The sequence below is a fragment of the Furipterus horrens genome, unplaced genomic scaffold, assembly GCF_987537825.1.
Source record: "Furipterus horrens unplaced genomic scaffold, mFurHor1.1.pri manual_scaffold_1, whole genome shotgun sequence".
NCBI classification, from domain to species: Eukaryota; Metazoa; Chordata; class Mammalia; order Chiroptera; family Furipteridae; genus Furipterus; species Furipterus horrens.
This window is the reverse complement of record NW_028327171.1, coordinates 83,287,195-83,309,689: the sequence shown is the minus strand read 5'-3', so window position 1 is coordinate 83,309,689 and position 22,495 is coordinate 83,287,195. Positions and strand designations below refer to the sequence as shown.

Sequence of the window (22,495 nt, the reverse complement as noted above, 5' to 3'; positions counted from 1 at the left end):
CCTACTGCACTGCTGATGGGAATGCAAACTGGTGCAGCCACTGTGGAAAACAGCATGGAGTTTCCTCAAAAAACTAAAAATGTAACTGCCTTTTGATCCAGCAATTCCATTGCTAGGATTATACCCAAAGAATCCTGAAACCCTAATTCAAAAGAACTTATGAATCCCTATGCTCATAGCAGTGCTATTTACAATAGGCAAGTGCTGGAAACAGCCTAAGTGCCCATCAGTAGATGAGTGGATCAAAAACTGTGGTACATTTACACAATGGAATACTATGCAGCAGAAAGAAGAAGGAACTCCCACCATTTGCGACAACATGGATGGAACTAGAGAGAATTATGCTTAATTAAGCCAGGCAATGAAAGAAAAATACGATATGATATCACCTGATACAGGAAACTAATGAACACAAACAAATGAACAAAACTGAACAAGGAACAGAATAAGTTATCGGGGGTAGGGGGGAAGGAGAGAAGGTGGGTAAGAAGGGGAAGGGTCTAGTTAAGGAACTAGTATAAATGACCCAGGGACATGGACAACGGGGTGGGGATTGACTGTGGGAGAAGGGGTGGATGGGGTTGAGGGAAGCAATGGGGGGAAAAGTGCAACAACTGTAATAGAAAAACGATCTTAAAAAATCCAATCTATGTCTTGCTATTGCTCCACATAGAAGCTGTGCTCCTGATATATTAAGCTTTTCTTTGTTCTTTGGACATATCAGAACTTTCCATGTTTTTGTATTTGGTACTTTGTATCCTGCCTCCTTGGGCTATTTATTTGCATTTGGCTTTTCTAGATTTAGTCTTAAAATTCTATTCAAATACCACCTCTTCTGGAAAGTCTTGCCTGGATAGGTTACTTCTGTTCTCAACATCTCTATTCTATATTCCTACAGCATTTACAAATTTGGATGTTGAGTTGGTTAGTCTGTCTATCATCTATATAATCTCATGTTTCCTTAAGTAAATTCTAATCTTCTTGGTTAAGGTGCTGTGTCTTTCAAATATGGTTTGTAATTATCTATAATGCTTAGTTAACATTCTTTACCTGTGATGATATTACAAAGAATTTATCTAAGCAATGCTACTCAAAGTAGTGATTTTACATATAGAACTTAAAGGCCACAGAACCAAAAAGAGAAACTAATCAGCCAGTTCATATATTATTCTGCTATTTTTGTATATATGTATGTATGTATGTATTTATTTTTAGGAACATTTGCACCCCCATCAAGCATCCCCACAGGGTTCTGCAGGAATGGTGGAACCTGGGAAAATGGCAGATGCATTTGTTCAGAAGAGTGGAAAGGATTGAGATGTACAATGGGTAAGAATCTTGGGATTATACTAGGACATGGACATGGACATGGACATGGACAACGGTGTGAAGTTTAGGTGACCCTTGTGTTAATAAGGACAGCAACAAAGCTTCTTGAAACTTCTGTTAATGATTATAGAAACAATGGGTAAAATAATGATGGCTTCTATATTAGCTCAATAGCTGAGCTCTGGTGCTATTTACCTGTATGTTTAATATACCCTGTCTGTTTCCTAACTGTCAAGTTTCTTCGTAAACTCACTATTGCTTTCCCTGTTGGATGCAGTGTCAAATGTGATAGAGTTTTCTCAGATCCTTTCATCTGGTGGTAAGCCATATCACGTCATTTCAGTTCTAACACATTTCTAATACATTTACCATCTATCACATTGAATTTTTCTGAAATCAAGATGCATTTTTCTATTTAAGTACAGTATTCCCTCACTTATCACGGGTATTCATTCTAGACACCCCCCACCCCCGCAATAGGTGAAAATCTATGAAGTAGGAATCTTACATTTATTTTAGTATTTATATATATTTTAAGGTTTTATAAACCCTTCTCACACACTTATAAACTGTTCTCAGTCCCTTATTAACCTTTTCCACACTTTTATAAACACTACTTATGTTCTTAAACATATTCTACACTCTTAAACCTACGTAACTTTAACAACATACATACACAGTACCACAAAATCCTGCGATATAGTGAAAAATCTGCGATAAATAATTAAATATAACATAGGTTTTAAAAAATCCCATGATACAGTGAGACTGCAGTAAGTAAACCACGATATAGAGAGGGACTACTATATATGCTTAGAGATTCCCAGGCGAAGCCAACTTGTGATCTAGGCTGCCTGCTGCTAGTGCCAGGCCTGGAGCTCACTGTGGCCAGCTGTTGCTTTTTTTGATAGGATTTAAGAAATTGTGAAGTATGAGCCAAGACCAGCCATATGTGGAAAAGCAGCTTGGATGGGCTGATAAATTGGGTGGGGCTGAGTCTCTGGGGAGCTCCAAGGTGGGTCAAATGGTGTTAGCTAGGTTGATAGAGTCTCAGATATGGCACCTGCTTGCCAGATCTGTGGGGGGAGGGTTTAGAAAAGAAACAATGGCCTCTGCTCACCTTGATGCCAGACACGTCAGTTTCTCCCTGTATGCCACTGGTGTCTTTCAAGCTGCTATCGTGGTGCTGGAGCTGACAGGGAGTGAGTCTGAGTAAGTTTGTGTGTAGGTTCTTTAAGAGGAATTGCTTGGTGCTCCAGCAGTTTCTTCCACTGACTCAATCTCCACTGGTTTTTACAGCCAGCAGGTGTGGGGACTTACCCTCATGGCACTGGAACCCTGGGCTGGGGGGTCTGGTGTGAGGCTCTGATTCCTCACTCCTGAGATATCCCTTCTGAATTTTTATCCACCACACATTGGTGTGGGACCAGTCCTTCCTGCATCTGCTCCCTTCCTACCAGTCTGGATGAATGTGGTTTAATTTCAAAGTTGTCAGACTTTCAATTCAACTCAATTTCTGAAGGTTCTGAGTGATGGTTGTTCTATATTTTAGTTGTAGTTTTGATGTGATTGTGCAAGGAAGTGAGCCATGTTTGCCTACACTGCCATCTTTACCGGAAGTCTACCTGATACACTATTCTTGATGATGTGTTAGTGATCATATCCCACTCTACCAAGTACTGTGCACGTTTTAAAAAGATTTTATTTATTTTTAGAGAGAGGGGAAGGAAGGAAAAATAAGAGGGAGAGAAGCATTGATGTAAGAGAGCAACATTGATCAGTTGCCCCTCATTCATGCCTCGACTGGGGATCAAAACTGCACATTCATGTGACCCGACTCGATTCAAACTGGCAAACTTTTGCTTTTGCAAAGCAATGCCCAATCAACGGAGCCACACTAGTCAGGGCTCTATTGTGCACATTTTAATTGGAACCTGTTATCTAACATACTAATTATTTTAATGGTAGTAACTTAACCAGATAAAAAAAGTATGAAGATCCTGGTGGGCCAGTGGGTCCTATAAGTTTTCTATTAATTTTCAGCTTATACTGGATAGGTTTTGAACTTTGATTTTTATCTGACTTGAAATTCAAACAAGAAAAATATAATTTAAAATGAAAAAAATGTTTTTTTTAATTGTAGCTAATTTCTGTGAAAACAGTACCTATGAAGGGTTTTGTTTTGGCCGAATTCCAGTGGGAAGTTATGGCTCTTCCTCTCAAAAATGTGAAATGAACACTTCAAATGGTAAGTGATTTTCTAAACATTGCCCCTGTTTAAGTATATAAATCACTATACTGGGTCATACCCATCATTCCTCCAACTAGTATTAGGTCCCTGGAAGAGGCATCAACAAAAGCTTTGTAGCAGGGTTTGGCTCCCTTTTATGATGTCAATGTTTAAATTTTAGGGTGTTACTGCACATAATTCTAATTTTCCTGAAAATTTTAATATGAATCAGTTGTAAATTCCTTTTACTACTTCTTCAATTGGTTTATTTTTCCAGCTTACTCTATCTCCTGGAATTTGGTCAGGTTAACATCTGTTTTTTAAGTTATATAATTTGTCTTAATTAAAAAAATTAGCCACAGTATTGATTTATACCATCACTATTTTTCAGACTTCATCTTTCTAGGTAGAGATGCATGGTTAAGTCTGTCCACAGCTGGGAGTCCTTCATCTCCTTGGTCATTTTAGTTATCCATCTTGGAACATTCTCTGCTTTATCACACTTTTCTTGAAGCATGATAACCTTGTTTGCACTGAGGTATTTCAAAAATAAAGGAAAAAATAATATTTTCTATTTCTAATATGCTCCCTAATGATAGCCAGGATTTTAATAGCTTACTTGATTGAGCAGTATCTTTTTAAAGTAGTCCTTAGAAATTCATAGATCCCTTTCCTGACAGCTTGGAGCCCATTAAGCCAATGATTTTTCCTGAATGTTTTACTTGTCCTTTGTTTGCACTGACTTTCATCTGACCAATCTTCCTACCTCTCACATATTCCTGTAGGTTATCATCCATTTAATTCAAAAGGGGATACCTCAATAACACAAGCAATTTTAGATCATTTGTGAAAATGTGTGATAGAACTTCTGTCAGTAATGTCCCTGGGTGAAATTTCACATTTTATTTAGATATTTATTTTTGTGTATGCCAAGGGTTTTTCACAGCACTAAATAAATTTCATGTACTGCTCTTTCCTATGTGCTTTTTTTACCTTATTAATTCTAAGAGATTATGTAGATCGTCATTCCATTTGCAGAATCCAAATTGCCTGTGCCTACATACAGGGTGAGGCGAAAATAAGTTTACAATTGTGAGTACATGAAACAGAGTTTATTCTTGTATTATTATTTATTAATTGTTGTATTATTTTCCATACAAACAACTGTAAGCCTTACTTTTGTTCCACCCTATATATCATTGTTACTCAAGTATTCATGATACTACTCTTGTCATAGGTATTTTCAGCCTCTTAATTAAAAGCTCAGAGGTAAAAGGGCGGTTTCAACTGTATTGATACTTATTTCTTATACTCTGTGATATGTCTATGGATACCTGTTATCTTATTTTTATATGTTTTGTATGCCTTAAGTATTTCCTAATAATTTATAAAAAATATAACTGTGTGCTATTAGTCAAGAAGAGTAAAAATTTTACTGATATGCCCATCAAGGGATAAAATGCTTGTCTGATATATATTACTTTTGGGGGACAAGAGAATCGTATCTTTCAATTGGTTATTTATTTTATTTTCTAAGCAACTACTATGAAAATGCTTATTACACATACCTTTGAATTTCAGATTGAGAACATGAGTTAATTTTTAAACTATAGATTCCAACTATTGGCAAATTTGCTTTTATTTTATATTAAGAATTACTTTCAATTAATCAATTTTATATAGTGAACGAGCAAACTAATTTTCATTGATTTTGAGTGGGTAAACAAAGAGGAAAGAATGCATTGGAAATATGGCTACTTAAAAAATAAAATTCTATGTATATGTTTGAAATTTTTATTATGTCACAGTGCAGAGGTGGAGCCATCATATAAGTTAAGAGTGACTTTAACCTTCTACTTTAGTCATTGTACAAGCAATATCTAATTTCAGTGTTTCTAGTTGTTATCCAAGAAGCAGCCACCCAAAGCTGTTCCTGAGGAAAGTTTGATCTTCTGATCAACTATCCCTCTAATGACAGCTGAAGGTGATTTTATCTATTAAAAGCCACTTAAGTATTAGCCATAGAAGGATACTAGGGTAAGTATGCTCAAGTGATAATCCTAGGAAATAAATCCAATGATTCAACATTTACTGAGAGCCAACCAAATACCTAAAAGGTGCTGCAATACAAAAGAACTCCTTGTCTTTCAGGTATTATCCAGATTTGGAAAAAAGAGGGAAAGGTCAACTTATGATTCAACTTATGATTCAATGTATAGTAGGAATTTCATACTAGTTCTTTCTCTCAGCTTAGTATTTTCTCATCACATTCAATTTAAAGCCCTGTTCCTCATTGTTGGAAGGCAAATCTTCCTTGCAGACTTCAAAAGAAGGGAATAGTCAACTGGTCTTTTGAATCCCAGATTTAAAAATCAAGACAAGGAGGATCAAAAGTGGCAAAGGAGTGAGTGGAATATACACTAATCTCCTCTCTGTACCAATCTAGAATTACAGATGAATTGTAGATAAATCATCTGGAATAACCAACTGAACAACAGCTGGAGAGAAGCCTTATAACCACAGACAGACACAAGAAATCACTTCACCACATTGTGACTGGTACAGAGTGTGAAGGAGGCAGAAGAGGACTGGCTGGACTCCCACAGGCAACAGCTGAAATGCTGGAGGGAAATTTCAGAGGCCTGGGGTTCCCCATGAGAAATGTGGGGTCTGACCTCAAGCCAGGCTCTCCAGCCTACAGCACCAGAGCCAGGAAGGAACCCAGATAACATTTAGCTATGAAAAATGGCAGGGTTTCTGTCTGTCAGGGAGAGATGACTGGAGACACAGAGAGCCTCTTAAATAGCCAACGTACAAAATTTTGTTTGCAGCCATTTACCTGGGGCTATGGCAGAGGGAGGGCAGAGAGAACTAGAGATGCCTGAAGAGAGTCTGGGGATGGTGGCTTTGAGCGGAGAATTGAGGGAATAGCCAATAATATCCCTGTGCTGAGTCATTCCCCATGCTGGAGGAGCCATCTTGCTCAGGCAGAGCAATCCCCTCCAAGTGGCATCAGCCTGAGGGGAAGCAATAGCCCTGCCCACAGGAATTGCTCTGCCCCACCCTGTGGTGCTTAAGCCTAACTGCTGATTACAAATGGGCTAGCTTAACAACTGAAGGAGACAGTCATACACTATGGATTGCTGGTAGTCTCAAACAGGCTGCCTAGGGCCAGACTGGGACATCATCTGACATCACCAGGGGTGGATCCTGAAAGAGAAAACCATGATGAAACTAGATTCTACTGAGATGAATTCCACCACAGTCCTCTTCATGCTTTGCTTTATTTTCTCTCCTGCATAGTTTTATAACATTCATTTCTTGTCCTTCAAGTTTGTGCCTATTATTAGGTCACTAGTTTTTATATTATAGATGATTTCAAATTTCATATTTGGCTCCTCCCTTCTTTTACTCCACTTTACCTTCTTCTTTCCTCTTATTCTTTTCATTTAAAATTTTATTTTCTCTCTTGCTATGACTTATTTCCATTCTGCATTCTTAATATTTATCCATTTTTCCAGCCTCTCAAAACCATTTTTCTTGGCATTAGTAATCTAACATTTTTTTTTTTTTACCATTCTTAGAACACCCTTATTCTCTCTCCACCTTTATCAATATTGCTTGTTGGTTGTGGATAAGGTGGTTGTTGTTGCATTCTTCAATTTTATTTCTAGATCTTCACTATTTTTGTATTTCAAATATCAAATTTTACCATTCCCCTTTCCTACTTTATGTTGCTTTTCTCCTGCCCTTTCTTTCTTATCATTCTAAGTTATAATTTTTTCATGCTTTAGCCTTGTTTTTATTCCTCACTTTTAGTATTTATTTTCCCTCTATCCTCCCCAAACCACTCCTCATTCCTCTAGACATTTCTTAAGCTTTTCTTTTCTTATTTTCTTCCCTCTTATTCACATCCCTTCTATATTCATCTTTTCTCATTTGTTGTTGATAGTGCTGTGGTAGGTCTTTTTCTCCAATTTGTTTTTTTCTTCTCCATCCATATATATATAATTTCTGTTTAAATCTAATACTATATGTTTCCCTTCTTTTACCCCATTCTACCCTTTTCCCTCTTTTTTATTTATGATGTAAATTTTACTTTCTCTCTTCATCTTGTCTTTATTCCCTACTTTTATTATTGCATTTCCCTCTACCCTCTCAAAATCATTTTTCTTTCAATTAGTCATCTCATATTCATTTTTCCTTACTTATAATAGTCTTAATCTCTTTACATCTTTCTTAATATTGGCTCATCGGCTGTAGATAGTGTAATTGTGGGTGGGTGTTATTTTGGAGGTGTGGGTTTGTTTCCTGGGCTGTTTGTTTTTGTTCTGGCAGCACCTGTACAGCAGCATATAAGACATGTTGGGTGGAGTGACTCTCAGTCAGCCAGCAAGAGGGAAGGACCAGCCAAAGAATGGCCCAACAACCAAACTCAATAGCAATCAGAGATCCCATATAAATGGCATAAAGGGCAACCCGGGAGCATCAAGTTCAGGAGATCAAGGAGGCTGCACCACTGAATTCCACAGGTCTCCTACCACAGAAGGTCACATCACAAAGATAGGGAGTCAAAGCAGATCAATCTAAGAAGCATAAATGAACAAGAAGAGGCACCTAAAATGGGGATACAAAGAAATAACTCCCAATCAAAAGGAAAGGATGAATCCCCAGAAAGACTGCTAAATGAAATTGAGGCAAGCAATCTATCATACATTGAGTTCAAAATAATTGTTATAAGGATGTTCAGTGAGCTCAATGAGAACTAAAAAGTACTTCATGGTAGCTACAAGGAACTTACTGTGACTACCCATCATGAAAAAGGACATAAAAACTATCAATAAAACCCAGGAGGAAATGAAGAATACAATATCTGAAATGAAGAATATGGTAGAAAGAATTTGAAGCAGGCTAAATAGAGCAAAGGATTGGAGAAGCAAGCTAGAGGATAAAGTAGAAAAAAATGTTTAGACAGAGCAGTAAAATGAAAAAAGACTGAAAAGGAATAAAGATAGCTTCAGGGAGTTGCAGGACAACATGAAATGTAATAATATCCATATCATAGGGATACCAGAAGAAGAAGAGGAGCAAAGGATAGAAAACCTGATTGAAAAAGAAATGACAGAGAGGGGAAGGTGGCGGCAGAGTAGGTAGCAGTGTTGTCTGCTTGCTCCCAACGAGGAAGAACTTGGAGTACAAACATGGAGAGGAGGGGGTGCAGATTTTCAGATAGCACGAACAAGGAAGGGAGTGTGGGAGCAGCGTGAAGGAGGGCAGAAAGATCACCCATGCTCTCAAAAGGAGTTGCTGGGCCACCCAGCCCTGTAGCCTCTGCCGCACCACACCCAAAAGGGGCAGCTGCAGACCAGCCCATTAGCTGGGATTTGCTTAGAAACTTCCCCTTGCCATAGGCGCTGGAACCAGCAAAGTCCCAGAAGGGGTCATCGAGAAGGTTTTGTTGAAACAACAAGAGGTGTGGGAAGACAGTGAACAGCCCAGACTGTGAGAAACTGTATGAACTGAGTCTAGGTAGGGACTCCCTTGTCTGGCAACCCTGGGCTGGAAACCCTGCACCCTGGGCGCACACTCACATCACAGTTCCACCAAACAAAAAAAACGGAACTGAGCCATGGAGAGGGACCCATACAGGAAAGCTGCGGCAGAAACACAGACTCGGTAGGGACAACAGACAGGCAAGCGGTATGCATAAGCGCACAATAAGGAACTGCCAGCCAGGGATGCAGGATGGTGCTGCAGCTTGGAGGCAACACAGAGACTTTTTTGGAGAAGGAGCTAAGACAGGACCCAAAACTGGGCAGGGACTAGGGGCTTGTGCACTGGCTTGCCAGCAGAACAGCGTTGCTAGACAAGCCTGAGGATTGCTGGAGGGTGCCACAGGACAAGTGGGGAGAGACCCAACTCAGTGTGGCTCACAGCAGAAAGTTGCAGCAGGCCCATGAGTGAGAGAAAAGCAGCCAATGAAACCAGCCAGATCTCACAGCCAGCCAGTCAGAAAAGATTTGAAACTCATGGAATTTTGACCAGGTATGGATCCAGAAAAAGAAGAATGCACACAAAAGTTGTACTGGAGAAAAAAATATTTCTTTGATCTGTTTCCTACCTTCTCTCCCTCCTATTCTTCTCCTTTAATTTTTTTGTTTGTTTTTCTGTTTTGTTTATCCTCCCTCTCACACTAAATATATAGCATATAGCTATTATATAAACCTAATACTATACACTTCCACTTTCTCACTTCATTCTGCATTCTTCCCTTCCTTTTTCAACATACAATGTAAATACTACCTACTGTCATGCACAGCCTTGACCCTACTTGCTACTACTATTATTCTACCACCTTCCCTCTCAAAAATCATCTATCAGTTAAAACAACTCATCAGTTTTTAATATAGTGTAATAGTCTTAACTTCTTTACATCACTATTAATACTGGCTCATTTGCTAATAATAGTGTGATTGTGGGTGGAAGATATTTTTGAGGGTGTGGGTTTCTTGCCTGGGTTGTGTGTTTATGTTTTAACAGCACCTCCACAAAAGAACTCAAGACAAGGTGAGCAGAGTGACTCTCAATCAACTAGCCAGAGGGAAGTTTCCACCAAAAATTAAATGAATTATTTCTAGACAGCTTAAACAAATGCCATAAAGGGCATCCCAAGAGCTCAGGAGATCAAAGAGACTGCACCACTGAATCCCCCAGGTCTCCTATACAGAATCTCATACCACAGAAGCAGGAAATCAAAGCAGACAAATCCAAGAAACAAAAACAAACAAGAAGCATCCAACATGGGGAAACACAGAAATAACCTCCCCATGAAAGAAAAAGAGGAATCCCCAGAAAGAGAAAGAGATGGAACAGACATTAGCCAACTATCAGCATGAAATTCAAAAGAATGATTACAAGGACGCTCAATGAACTTGACAAACTCAAAGAAAACTACAACAAACTCCAGGGGAATTACAAATAACTTCAGGGAAACTACAAAGAATTCCAGGGAAGCTACAAAGAACTTACTGAGAACTATACCAGCATAAAAAAGGACATAGAAACTATCAATAAGAATCAAGAAGAAATGAAGAATACAATTTCTGAACTGAAGAACACAGTAGAATCAATCAAAAGCTGGCTAAATGAAGCAGAGGATCGGATCAGTAAGTTAGAGGACAATGTAGAAAAAAATTCCCAGACAATACAACAAAATGAAAAAAACTAAAAAAGTTAAAGAGGGTTTAAGAGAACTGCGGGGCAACATGAGGTGAAGCAACATTAGAATCGTAGGGATACAAGAAGGAGAAGAAGAGGAACAAGGGATAGAAAACCTGATTGAAAAAGTAATAACAGAAAATTTTCCTAACCTGATGAGAGAAAAAGTCATGCAAGTCCAGGAAACACAGAGGGTCCTAATGAAGATGATCCCCAAAAGGCCCATTCCCGGGCACATCATAATTAAAATGGCAACATTCAAAGACAAAGTGAGAATCCTAAAAGCAGCAAGAGAAAAACAGCAAATAACATACAAGGGAGCTCCAATAAGGCTATCAACTGATTTCTCAACAGAAACGCTACAAGCAAGAAGAGAATGGCAAAAAACATTTCAAGCAATGAAAAACAAAGGCCTACAACCAAGACTACTCTACACAGCAAGGCTCTCATTCAAAATGGAAGGTAAAATAAGGAGTTTCCCAGACAAAGGAAGACTAAAAGAATACATCTCCACCAAACCAACATTGCAAGACATGCTAAAGGAAATGCTTTAAGAAAAAGAAGAAAAAGAGAGAGGGAGAGAAACACAGGTACAAAGGGAAATGAATAAATACCTGTCAATAATAACCTTAAATGTAAATGGATTAAATGCTCCAATCAAAAGACATAGGGTAGCAGAATGGGTACAAAAACAAGATCCACATATATGCTATCTACAAGAGACACATCTCAAAACAAAAGATTTATACAGACTGAAATGAAGGGATGGAAAAAAATATTACAGGCAAACGGACATGAAAAAAAAAGCTGGGGTAACAATATTTATATCAGACAAAACAGACTTCACAGCAAAGGCCATAAAAAGAAGCAAAGAAGGGCATTTCATAATACTTAAGGGAACAATCCATCAAGAAGATATAACCCTGGTAAACATATATGCACCCAACATAGGAGCACCCAAATATATAAGGAAAATACTAGAAGACTACAAAAAGGATATCAATAGTATCACACTCATAGTAGGGGACTTTAGCACCCCATTATCAACAATAGATAGATCTTCAAAGCAAAGAAACACCAAGGATATTGAGGCATTGAACAACACACTAGATCAAATGGACTTAATTGATTTATATAGAACTCTTCACCCCAAAGAAGCAAAATATACATTCTTTTCAAATGCACATGGAACATTTTCAAAGATAGAACACATGGTAGGACACAAAACAAGCCTCAACAAATTCAAGAAAACTGAAATTATATCAAGCATCTTCTCAGATCACAATGCCTTGAAACTAGAAACCAGCCTCAAGGAAAAAACTCAGAAACATTCAAATTCATGGAGAATGAATAACATGCTATTAAATAATGAGTGGGTTAACAATTACATAAAGGAAGAAATCAAGAAGTTTATGGAAATTAATAAAAATTAACACACAACAGCCCAAAATCTATGGGACACAGTGAAGGCAATCCTGATAGGGAAGTTCATAGCAATATAGGTCTACCTAAAAAAAAATTGAAAAATCTCAAATAAACAACATAACCCTACGTCTACAAGAACTAGAGGAACAACAACAAACAAAACCCAGAGCGAGAAGAAGGAAGGAAATAATCAAGATCAGAGCAGAATTAAATGACATAAAGAGTAAAGAAACAATTCAAAGGATCAATAAATCCAGGATCTGGTTCTTTAAAAAGATAAACAAAATCAACAACCTTTTAACTAGACTCATCAAGAAAGAAAAAAGAAACAGAGGACCTAAATAAGTAAAATTAAAAATGAAAGAGGAGAAATAACAACTGATACCACAAAAATACAAAGGATTGTAAGAAATGAGCAACTATATGCCAAGAACTTTGACAACATGGGTGAAATGGACAAATTTCTAGAAACATATAGTCTTCTAAAACTGAATCAAGAAAAAGCAGAAAGCCTAAATAGACTGATAACAACTAGTAAAATTGAAGCAGTAATTCAAAAACTCCTGACACACAAAAGCCATGGACCAGACAGATTCACAAGAAAATTGTACTAAACATTTAGGAAAGAGTTAACTTCCAAAAAATTCAAGAAGAGAGAAAACTCCCAAACTCTTTGTATGAGGCCAGTGTCATCCCAATTCAAAAACCAGGTAAAAACATGACAAAAAAAGAAAGCTACAGACCAATATTGCTGAATAACATAGATGCTAAAATCCCCAACAAAATATTGGCAAACCAGATCCAGCAACATATTAAAAAGATTATACGTCATGATCCAGTGGGATTCATCCCAGGGACGCAAGGATGGTTTAATATTCACAAATAAATAAGCATAAGACACCACATAAATAAAATGAAAGATGAAAATCACATGATCATATCAATAGATGCTGAAAAGCATTTGATAAAATGCAGCACACATTTATGATAAAAAAAAGTACAGCAAAGTGCGAACAGAGGAAGCACTCCTCAACATAATAAAGGCCATATATGAGAAACCTACAGCCAACATCATACTCAATGGCAAAAACAAAAAAGTTTCCCCATAAGATCAGGAACAAGACAAAGGTGTCCACTTTCACCATTTTTATTCAACATAGTGATGGAAGTTCTATCTGCAGTGATCAGACAAGAAAAAGAAATAAAAGACATCCAAATTGGAAAGGGGAAAGTAAAACTGTCTATTTGGAAATGACATGATAGTGTATATAGAAAACCTTATAGATTCCACTGAAAAACTACTCGACCTAATAAATTAATTTCAAAAAATAGTAAAATACAAAGCCAAAATTCAGAAATCAAAGGCATTTTTGTACAACAACAATAAAATATCAGAAACAGAAACTGGGGGCGGGGGGTATCCTATTTACTATAGCAATAAGAAAAATAAAATACCTAGGAATAAACATAACCAAGGAGGTAAAAGACCTGTACTCAGAAAACTACATAACACTGAAGAAATAAATTAAGGGAGATACAAATAAATGGTAGCATATACTGTGTTTATGGATTGGAAGAATTAACATCATTAAATGTCCATACTACCCAAAGCATTTATAGATTCAACACAATCCCTATTAAAATAAGAATGACATTTTTCACAGATCTAGAACAAATATTTCAAAAATTTATATGGAAACAAAAATGACCCTGAACAGCCTGCGTGATCAAAGAAAGAACAAAGGAGGAGGGATCATCATAATGCTTGATATCCAACTATATTACAAGGCCACTGTAATCAAGACAGTCTGGTATTGGTATGAAAACAGACACATAGATCAATGGAACAGAATAGGGAGCCCAGAAATAAACCCATGTGTCTATGGTCAATTAATATTTGAAAAAGGAGGCAGGAGCATAAAATGAAGGAAAAATAACGTCTTCAACAAATGGTATCAGAACTGGAATGGTACATGAAAAAGAAAAAGAAACTAGACCACCAACTTACACCATACACCAGAATAAACTCAAGATAAATAAAAGACTTAAACATAAGCTGTGACACCATAAAAGTCCTAGAGGAAAACATAGGCAGTAAAATTTCAGATATCTTATGCAACAATATTTTTGTCAATGTATCTCATAGAGCAAGGGATATAAAGGAAAGAATAAACAGGACTTCAAGCCAAGATGGAGGCATAGACAGACACACTGCATCTCCCTCCACAACTAAGAAAGAATACAATTACCTCAAAACTAGAAACAACAAAAAGTTCCATAAAATCAAACTGCATGGAAGTCCAGCAAACAAAGATATAAAGAAGAAATACTCATCCAGACAGGTAGGAGGGGCGGAGCCAGGGTGGAGAGGATGCAGTGTGGTGGTGGCAGCAGTGGTGGCAGCGGCAGGCTGGCAGAAAGCACAGTCACGTTTCAAAAAGTCAGGAGGAACACCTGGGGAGCGTTCCCAGATCCTCAATGGACCTTGAAGCTCACTGTCCCAGCACTGGGGAAAATCAAGCCTCATTGCTTCTGACTGTGCAGACCAGTGGGGGTTGGGGTGGAGGCAAAAACTGCTGGTCTCAGCAGAGTCTGCTTGTTTAAAGGGACCCCATGGTCCTAGAATGTCCGCAGACTCACTCACACTGGGAATGACACCAGTACAGCAACTAGAGTGGCACCAGTCCTGTGCAGAAGTGGGAGAGGTGCCTGGAAAAGGGGCAAGTGCTGGGCAGGCGGCATTGTTCCCTCTCAGACCCCTCCCCCACATACAGCACCACAACGTGGTGAAACAGGTTGCCCTGTACTGATGAGTACCTAAGGCTCCATCCCTTACAACATAACAGGAGCGACAGCTCTACCTGGGACATGAAGGCAAACAAACACGGGAGCCTGTCAGAATGAGGAAACAGAGAAGTATGGCCCAAAAGGGGAAATGGATCAAGGTTGCAGTGGGAGAACTAAGCGATGAGGAGATAGACAACCTAACAGATGCAGAATTCAAAACACTGGTGATAAAGATGCCACAGGCTTGACAGATATGCTTGAGTATAGCAAACGCATAGGAGAAGAAGTGAAGGCTATGCTAAGTGAAATAAAGGAAAATCCACACAAAACCAATGGCGAAGAGAAGGAAACCGGGGTTCAAATCAATGATTTGGAACATAAGGAGGAAAAAACAGTCAATCAGTGCAGAATGAGAAAGCAAGAATTGAAAAAAAGGAGGAAGATTTCCCAAATTTTGAGAAGGAGATGGACATACAGGTCCGGGAAGCACGGAGGGTCCCAGGTGAGCTGGACCCAGAGGGGACCACACCAGGACACATCATGACTGAGATGCCAAAGATGAAAGGTAAAGACAGAGTCTTGGAGGCAGCAAGAGAGAGGTGCAGACTTGCCTGCAGGGCAGTGCCTATAGGACTATCAGCTGATTTCTCAGAGGACACTTCGCAGGCAGGAAGCGACTGGCAAGCAGTATTCAATGTGATGAAATGCAACCTGCAACCAGGATTACTCTATCCAGCAAAGCTATCATTTAGAATGGAAGGGCAGATGAAGTGCTCCCCAGACAAGGCAAAGCTGAAGGAGTTCATCCTCACCAAGCCATTATTATATGAAATGTCAAAGGTACTTACTTAAGAAAAAGAAGATCAAAACTATGAACACTAAAATGACAACAAACTCACAACTATCAACAACTGAATGTAAAAAATAAAAACAAAATCCAACTAAGCAAACATGAATAGGAACAGAATCATAGATATGGGGATCATTAGGGGGGTTATCTGCTGGGAGGGGTGAGGGGGAAAAATGGGGAAATGGTGCAGGGACTTAGAAGCATTATCATTTGGTTCAAGATAGACAGGGGGATGTTAAGAATAATATAGGAAAGGGTGAAGCCAAAGAACTTATATGCACGACCCATGGACATGAACTAAGGGGGGTGGGATTGCAAGAGGGAAGGGGGGTATTGGGCAGAGGGGAGCAAAGGGGGAAAAATTGGAACTACTGTAATAACATAATAAAATATACTTAAAAAAAAAAAAGAAAGACAAAGAATAAACAAATGGGAGTACATCAAATTAAAAAGCTTCTGCATGGCTAAAGAAAACATCATCAGAGAGAAAAAGGAACCAACCATATGGGAAAACATATTTGCCAATGATACCTCGGACAAGCACTTGATCTCCAAAATGTACAAAAACTCATGTAACTCAACACCAGGAAGAAAAAAATCCATTTTTAAAATGAGCAAAGCACCTAAACAGACACTTCTCCAAGTAGGACATACAGAGGGCCCATGGACATACAAAATAACACTCAATATCACTAGCCATCAGAGTGATGCAAATTAAAACCTCAATGATTTACCACCTCACACCTGTCAGAATGGCCATCATCAACAAATCAACAAACAACAAGTGCTGGTGAGGATGTGGAGAAAAGGGAACCCTACTGCACTGTTGGTGGGAATGCAGACTGGTGCAGCCACTATGGAAAACAGTATGGAATTTCCTCAAAAAACTAAAAATGGAACTGCCTTTTGACCCAGTGATTTCGCTGCTGGGATTATACCTGAAGAATCCCGAAACACCAATTCAAAAGAACCTATGCACCCCTGTGTTCATAATAGCACTATTTACAATAGCCAAGTGCTGGAAACAGCCTAAGTGCCCATCAGTAAATGAGTGGATCCCAAAACTGGTATATTTACACAATGGAATATTATGCAGCAGAAAGAAAGAAAGAACTCCTACCTTTTGCGACATCATTGATGGAACTGGGAGTATTATGCTAAGTGAAATAAGCCAGGCAGGAAAAGATAAATACCATATGATCTCACCTATAAGAGTAATCCAATGAACAAAACAAATGAGCAAAATAGACCCAGAGGCATGGAAACAAGGAACAGACTGACAGTGACCAGAGGAGATGAGGAAGGGGGATAAGGGGGGAAGGAAGCGGAAGGGTCTAGTCAAGGAACAGGTATAAATGACCCATGGACATGGACAGCAGGGTGGGGACTGACTGAGGTAGTGTTGGTGGGGGGTTGTTGGTAGGGCAGGGGAGAGCAATGGGGAAAATTGGGACAACTATAAAAGAACAACATTAAAAAAATACATAAATAAAAAAATGAAAAACAACCAAGACAAGTAGTATCTGCCTAAAATATTCTTAAAAAATTGTTTTTCTATTGCAGTTGCCCCGTTTTTTTCCTCATTGCTCTCCCCCTCACCCCACCCCCCATAGTCAATTTCCACCCTGTTGTCCATGTCCAAGGGTTATTTACACTAGTTTCTTGATTAGATCCTTCTCCTTCTTTCCTCCCTTTTGCCCCCTCCCATCCCCCCCAGTCACTGTCAATCTGCTCCTTGTTTACTTGCCTCTAGTTCTATTTTGCTCATTCATTTGTTGTGTTCATTAGTTTCCTGTATTAGGTGAGATCATATGGTATTTGTCTTTTGCCATCTGCCTTATTTCACTAAGCATAATACTCTCCAGTTCCATCCATATTGTTGCAAAAGGTAGTTCTTTCTTTCTTTCTGCTGCATAATATTCCATTGTGTAAAGGTACCACATTTTTTTTATTCAGTCATCTACAGATGGGCACATAGGCTTTTTCCAGCACTTGGCTATTGTAAATAGCGCTGTTATGAACACAGGGTGCATAGGTTCTTTTGAATTGGTGTTTCAGGATTCTTTGGGTATAATCCTAGCTATGGAATCGCTGGATCAAAAGACAGTTTCATTTTTAGTTTTCTGAGGAAATTCCACACTGTTCCATAGTGGCTACACCAGTCTGCATTCCCACCAACAGTACAGTAGGGGTCCCGTTTCCACATCCTCGCCAGCACTTGTTTGTTGATTTGTTGCTGATGGCCATTCTGACTGGTGTGAGGTGGTATCTCATTGTGGTTTTTATCTGCGTCTCTCTGATGGCTAGTGATGTTGAGCATCCTTTCATATGTCTATGGGCCCTCTGTATATCCTCACTGGAGAAGTGTCTGTTCAGGTCCTTTGCTGATTTTTTAATTGGATTGTCTGTCTTCTTGATGTTGAATCATAGAAGCTCTTTAAAATGTTCTTGTAGTGACTGTGTGATTCACTTTTCCAGTGCTATGTATCAAACCATCCCAAACTTAATAGTTTAAAACAATAATGATTTAGATTTTTCAGTTTTGAGGTTTGACTGTGGCAGCTGAACTTGGCAGCTGGAAGGTCTAAGACAACCTCACTGATATGGGGCATCCGTGCTGGCTGTTAGCTGGGTAGTGGGGAGGGGGTTCTGGGGTGGGGACTCAGTTTTCCTCTATATGGCCTCTCATACTGCAGTAGGTTAGACCTGCTTCCCTATAAGGTAGTCTTAGGACAGCACTCCTAGAGAGTGAAGGCCAAAACTGCAGACATCTAAGGCCTAAGTTCTGAAACTCATACAACATATTTTTTCCACATTCTGCTTGTCAAAGGAAGTAATAAGGCCATCCTAGATTCTGAAAATTGAGGAACCAACTCCGCCTGTAGTGGAAAGAGCAGCAAAATCACACTCAAAGGGGCATGTATACAGGAGCATGCGCTTGCTATGACCATCTTTGCAAACACTGTCTTTTTTTTCTTTTTATTAAAGCAGGCAGACCAAAAGCAACCCGACTGTGCTATCTCAATGAAAGTGGAGTGATAACATTACAAAATGCGACAATAGGAAATTGTGATTTAGATCTGAAAAGTCTTGAAGACAAGGTATGCCCTATGGACCATGTGATGGACAACTGGAAAAAGCCTGATGGTTAAGTCAATGCTTTTTAGAACTCAAATTAGAAATAACAAAAACTAGTAACTAAAAGTTAAAAAAGAAGTGTTGGCATCTGTTTGTGAAAAAGGGTGGTGGAACATGTTGGGTCAGCAAATTTCAGCAAATGATAATCTATGGCACATTTGAAATGGCCTCAGTTTTTAAACCAGTGAAGTTTTTACTAAAAACAGACTCCTAACATTTCAGACCAATAGGAAGGTATTTTATGGTCTACTGGCTCAAAACAAAGAGAAAAACTATAAACTATGACCAAAGACCTTTTGAGACAGGAAACCCTAGAACCTGATGGTTGTCTCAAAGCTATATCCATGAGCGGGTGAAATAGGAAGAACATCTGAGTAAATATTTTTTCATCAAGATTAAATTACTTTGACTAAGGATATGCCCAAATGCAAATACATGGGATTGCTAACACCTGGGGCCAAACAAGGGGCAGAAGAGGAAACATATCTTTATGTGGTTCTTCTAGGTCCCAGACATGTTACATATTAACTCATTTAGGTTTTATAGAACTTGTGAGTTAGATGTTATCCCCATATTATAGATTATTATAGTTAATAACACATTAATTATTGAGCACTGACTGGATACTAAATGCTGTGAACATTTTATATGTTATTTTATCATATTTAATTCCTGCAACACCTCTATAGATAAGTATTAATGTACTCATTTTATAGAGGAGGAAACGATGGCTCTGAAAGGTGCACTATTCTGCCTTGTGATCACAGACAAAAGTGATTGGGCTGTTTTTGACTTTAAAGTTCACACTGTACCAGTAATTAGAGGTAGAAGAGGGTGCAGGAGGGAATAAATGGTAATGAAAAAATACAATAAAAATATTTAATAAATAAATCCACAATGTACCATACTGGCTACCTAATTATAGACGAGCAGAGGTGAGAGTGGGAGTGGGGATGGTCGTTGAGTGTGGAGGTGGCTGCCAATGATGTAGGCTGTGCCACACACACAGGTTTTGGGAAAGACTTCATGTTCTGGAATCTGACAAGGCAGTGTCTGACTATTAGCTCTGCCACTTCCAAACTGCATGACTTTGTCTGAGCTCCTTACTCTCTCCAAGGCTTTAAATAGGGGTGAGAATACTCAACTCACAATGTTGTTTTGTGTATTATATGTGATAGCACCTGCAAAACATTTAGCACAGTACTCTTGAATGAGAGCATTGTTTCTGTCTGTTGATTGGCTATTGCTTCCAACTCTTTTCCCAAGTTTGAATAGCCTGTGACCTTGGTTTGATTTTTGAAATGCTGCTGCCATCTAGTGGAAAACGAAGTGTGAGACACACACACACATTTGGCCCCTCAGCTCCACTAAAGACAGTATAGATCAATATATTATAGGTGTACAAGCTCGCACGGCGGCCAATTGGTATGGGGAGAGGTTGTCGAGGTTAGTGCTGCCCAAACTATCTGTGCTGAAAAGCTAGTTTTCAAAATTTCCAACCCATTGCAGACCAATAATCTTGTAACATACAATAAAAGTGAATAATTGGAAAATGAAATTAAAAACATGTATAATACAATCCATTTTAAAAATTATTATATGCAACAGCACAGAATTATAAGTTTATAATTGTTATATAAGTTATAATAGGAAAGAAACAAACTTTGAAAAACTGAGTAAATGTGATGTTCAGGAGATTAAGGCTCAACTAAATTTCAGCTTATTCATTTGTAATTGCTTGAAAAGTGTTTAGATGTAGCTGTATGAATTAGATTGTTTTTTTTTTTAACAGATAGGAAATATTGAAAATATTTCTTCAAATGTTTCTAAAGAACTCCAGATTTTAACAGTTAATGCCAGTATGTTAACTTCTGAGAACATCACTTCTGCTACTAACGTGGTTGGACAGATCTTCAACACATCCAGAAATGCTACATGTCAGGTAAAACTCACAAGGTTTTTTTAAAAGGGAAGGAAGGAAAGAAATAAAGTCATCCCAAGCTTTATTCCTTATTCTAGGATATAGACTTAGGCATGGTTTATGTTGCTTAAAACCATTTTGCATAGCACTCTTTCTGTGAGACTCTCAGAGAAATAAAAGAAAGGGTCCTTGTCCAAATATTCTCTTTCAGGATAGTCAGAATGATCATTATTATGTTAAATCTGGAAAGCCTTTAACAAATAAATCTATTTTATCTTATTAATATGTTTACTAACTACATTTGATCTCAGCATCCCCGTTCAATTTCAAGTACCTGAAACTCCAAGAAACTCACTTTGGAGCATGCTATTTAAAACTATGATCTCTTTCTGCTAAGCATATTTGCATTTTAATTTTGGCTTTCTAAAAAAACATAAACCTGGTTTACATTTCTGATATTATAAATTGTTAAACTCTGTTATCTGAAAACAAGTACTATAGTCAACATTTACCAATTGGCACAGCTTGGGTACTGATCAAACTGTGTTTACCAGCTGAACGCTAGCATGGCTTGAAAATATCTATTCCTTATAAATGTTTTATTTCAAAAAAGTTGTTTTGTGTTATTCTAGTACCTTTGGAAATTAAGTAGGATCAAAATCACAAGTCAGTAAAAATGGAATTGAAAGAGAAAAATAATGACCAACAAATGTAGAATTTATGGAATGATTAGCCAGTAAAGACAAAAGTGTATTAGTAACTCAAAAGAGGGCAGTTAAACAGTTAGCAAATGTCAAGAGGTCCTTTCCAATGCACTCCTGATTTTTTTCTTAAATCCTCACCTGAGAATATATAATATATATATTGATTTTAGAGAAAGAGTGATGGAGGGAGGGAGGGAGAGAGAGAAGACATTGAAGTGAGAGAGAAACATTGATTTGTTGCCTGCCGTACGTGCCCCGACTTGGGATCGAACTCACAACCCAAGTATGTGCCCTGGCTGTGAATCGAGCCCACAGCCTTTTGGTGTACGGGACCACACTCCATCCATCTGAGCCACCCAGCCAGGGCATCCTGATTTTTTAATTTTAAGAAAACTAGAAATAATTTGGCTAAGTCTAATAGTTACACTAAGTGTAACTAGTGAGTTATATTAAGTATTGTGAGCTGTAATGTTCTGACATTGAGTCCTGCACTCTCCTCATTTTGTTTCTGCTTTTGTACCCAAGCATCTGGTTTTGTGTTCTTGGGGATGAGGTGGCGGTTCTATGGAAGACCTTGTTAAAGAGGTCAAATTTAGAGACTTAGGCCTCATAATTGACTGCCTCAATTTATATTTTCACTGTGCCTTTATTTTCTACTATCTTATGTAGATCAAAAACTAAGCTTTTAGTTCCACTTGATAACATAATAACTTACGATAATGATGGTCACGATGGAGTATAATATATGTCCCCTATGACGACTGGTATCTTCTTCTTGGCAGGCAAAACAAATTGCTGTATCAACAGTGAGTCAAATTCTAGCTGCCCCTGAAGAAGTTTTTCAAAAAGCTGCTGCTGATGGTTCAAACTTTAGCACGTAAGCACAATCCCAA

General features: G+C 38.3%; 1 protein-coding gene across 1 annotated transcript in view; it reads left to right on the top strand.

The window, feature by feature from the left end:
• Nucleotides 1-22,495, top strand: part of ADGRG7 (adhesion G protein-coupled receptor G7) — an 87,777-nt gene that overhangs the window by 15,318 nt on the left and 49,964 nt on the right. Inside the window, exons 2-6 of the mRNA XM_090276088.1 lie at nt 1,216-1,329; nt 3,473-3,577; nt 18,828-18,940; nt 20,770-20,919; nt 22,385-22,479. Coding sequence (XP_090132214.1) covers nt 1,216-1,329; nt 3,473-3,577; nt 18,828-18,940; nt 20,770-20,919; nt 22,385-22,479 — 577 coding nt within the window. The remainder of the gene's footprint in view (nt 1-1,215; nt 1,330-3,472; nt 3,578-18,827; nt 18,941-20,769; nt 20,920-22,384; nt 22,480-22,495) is intronic.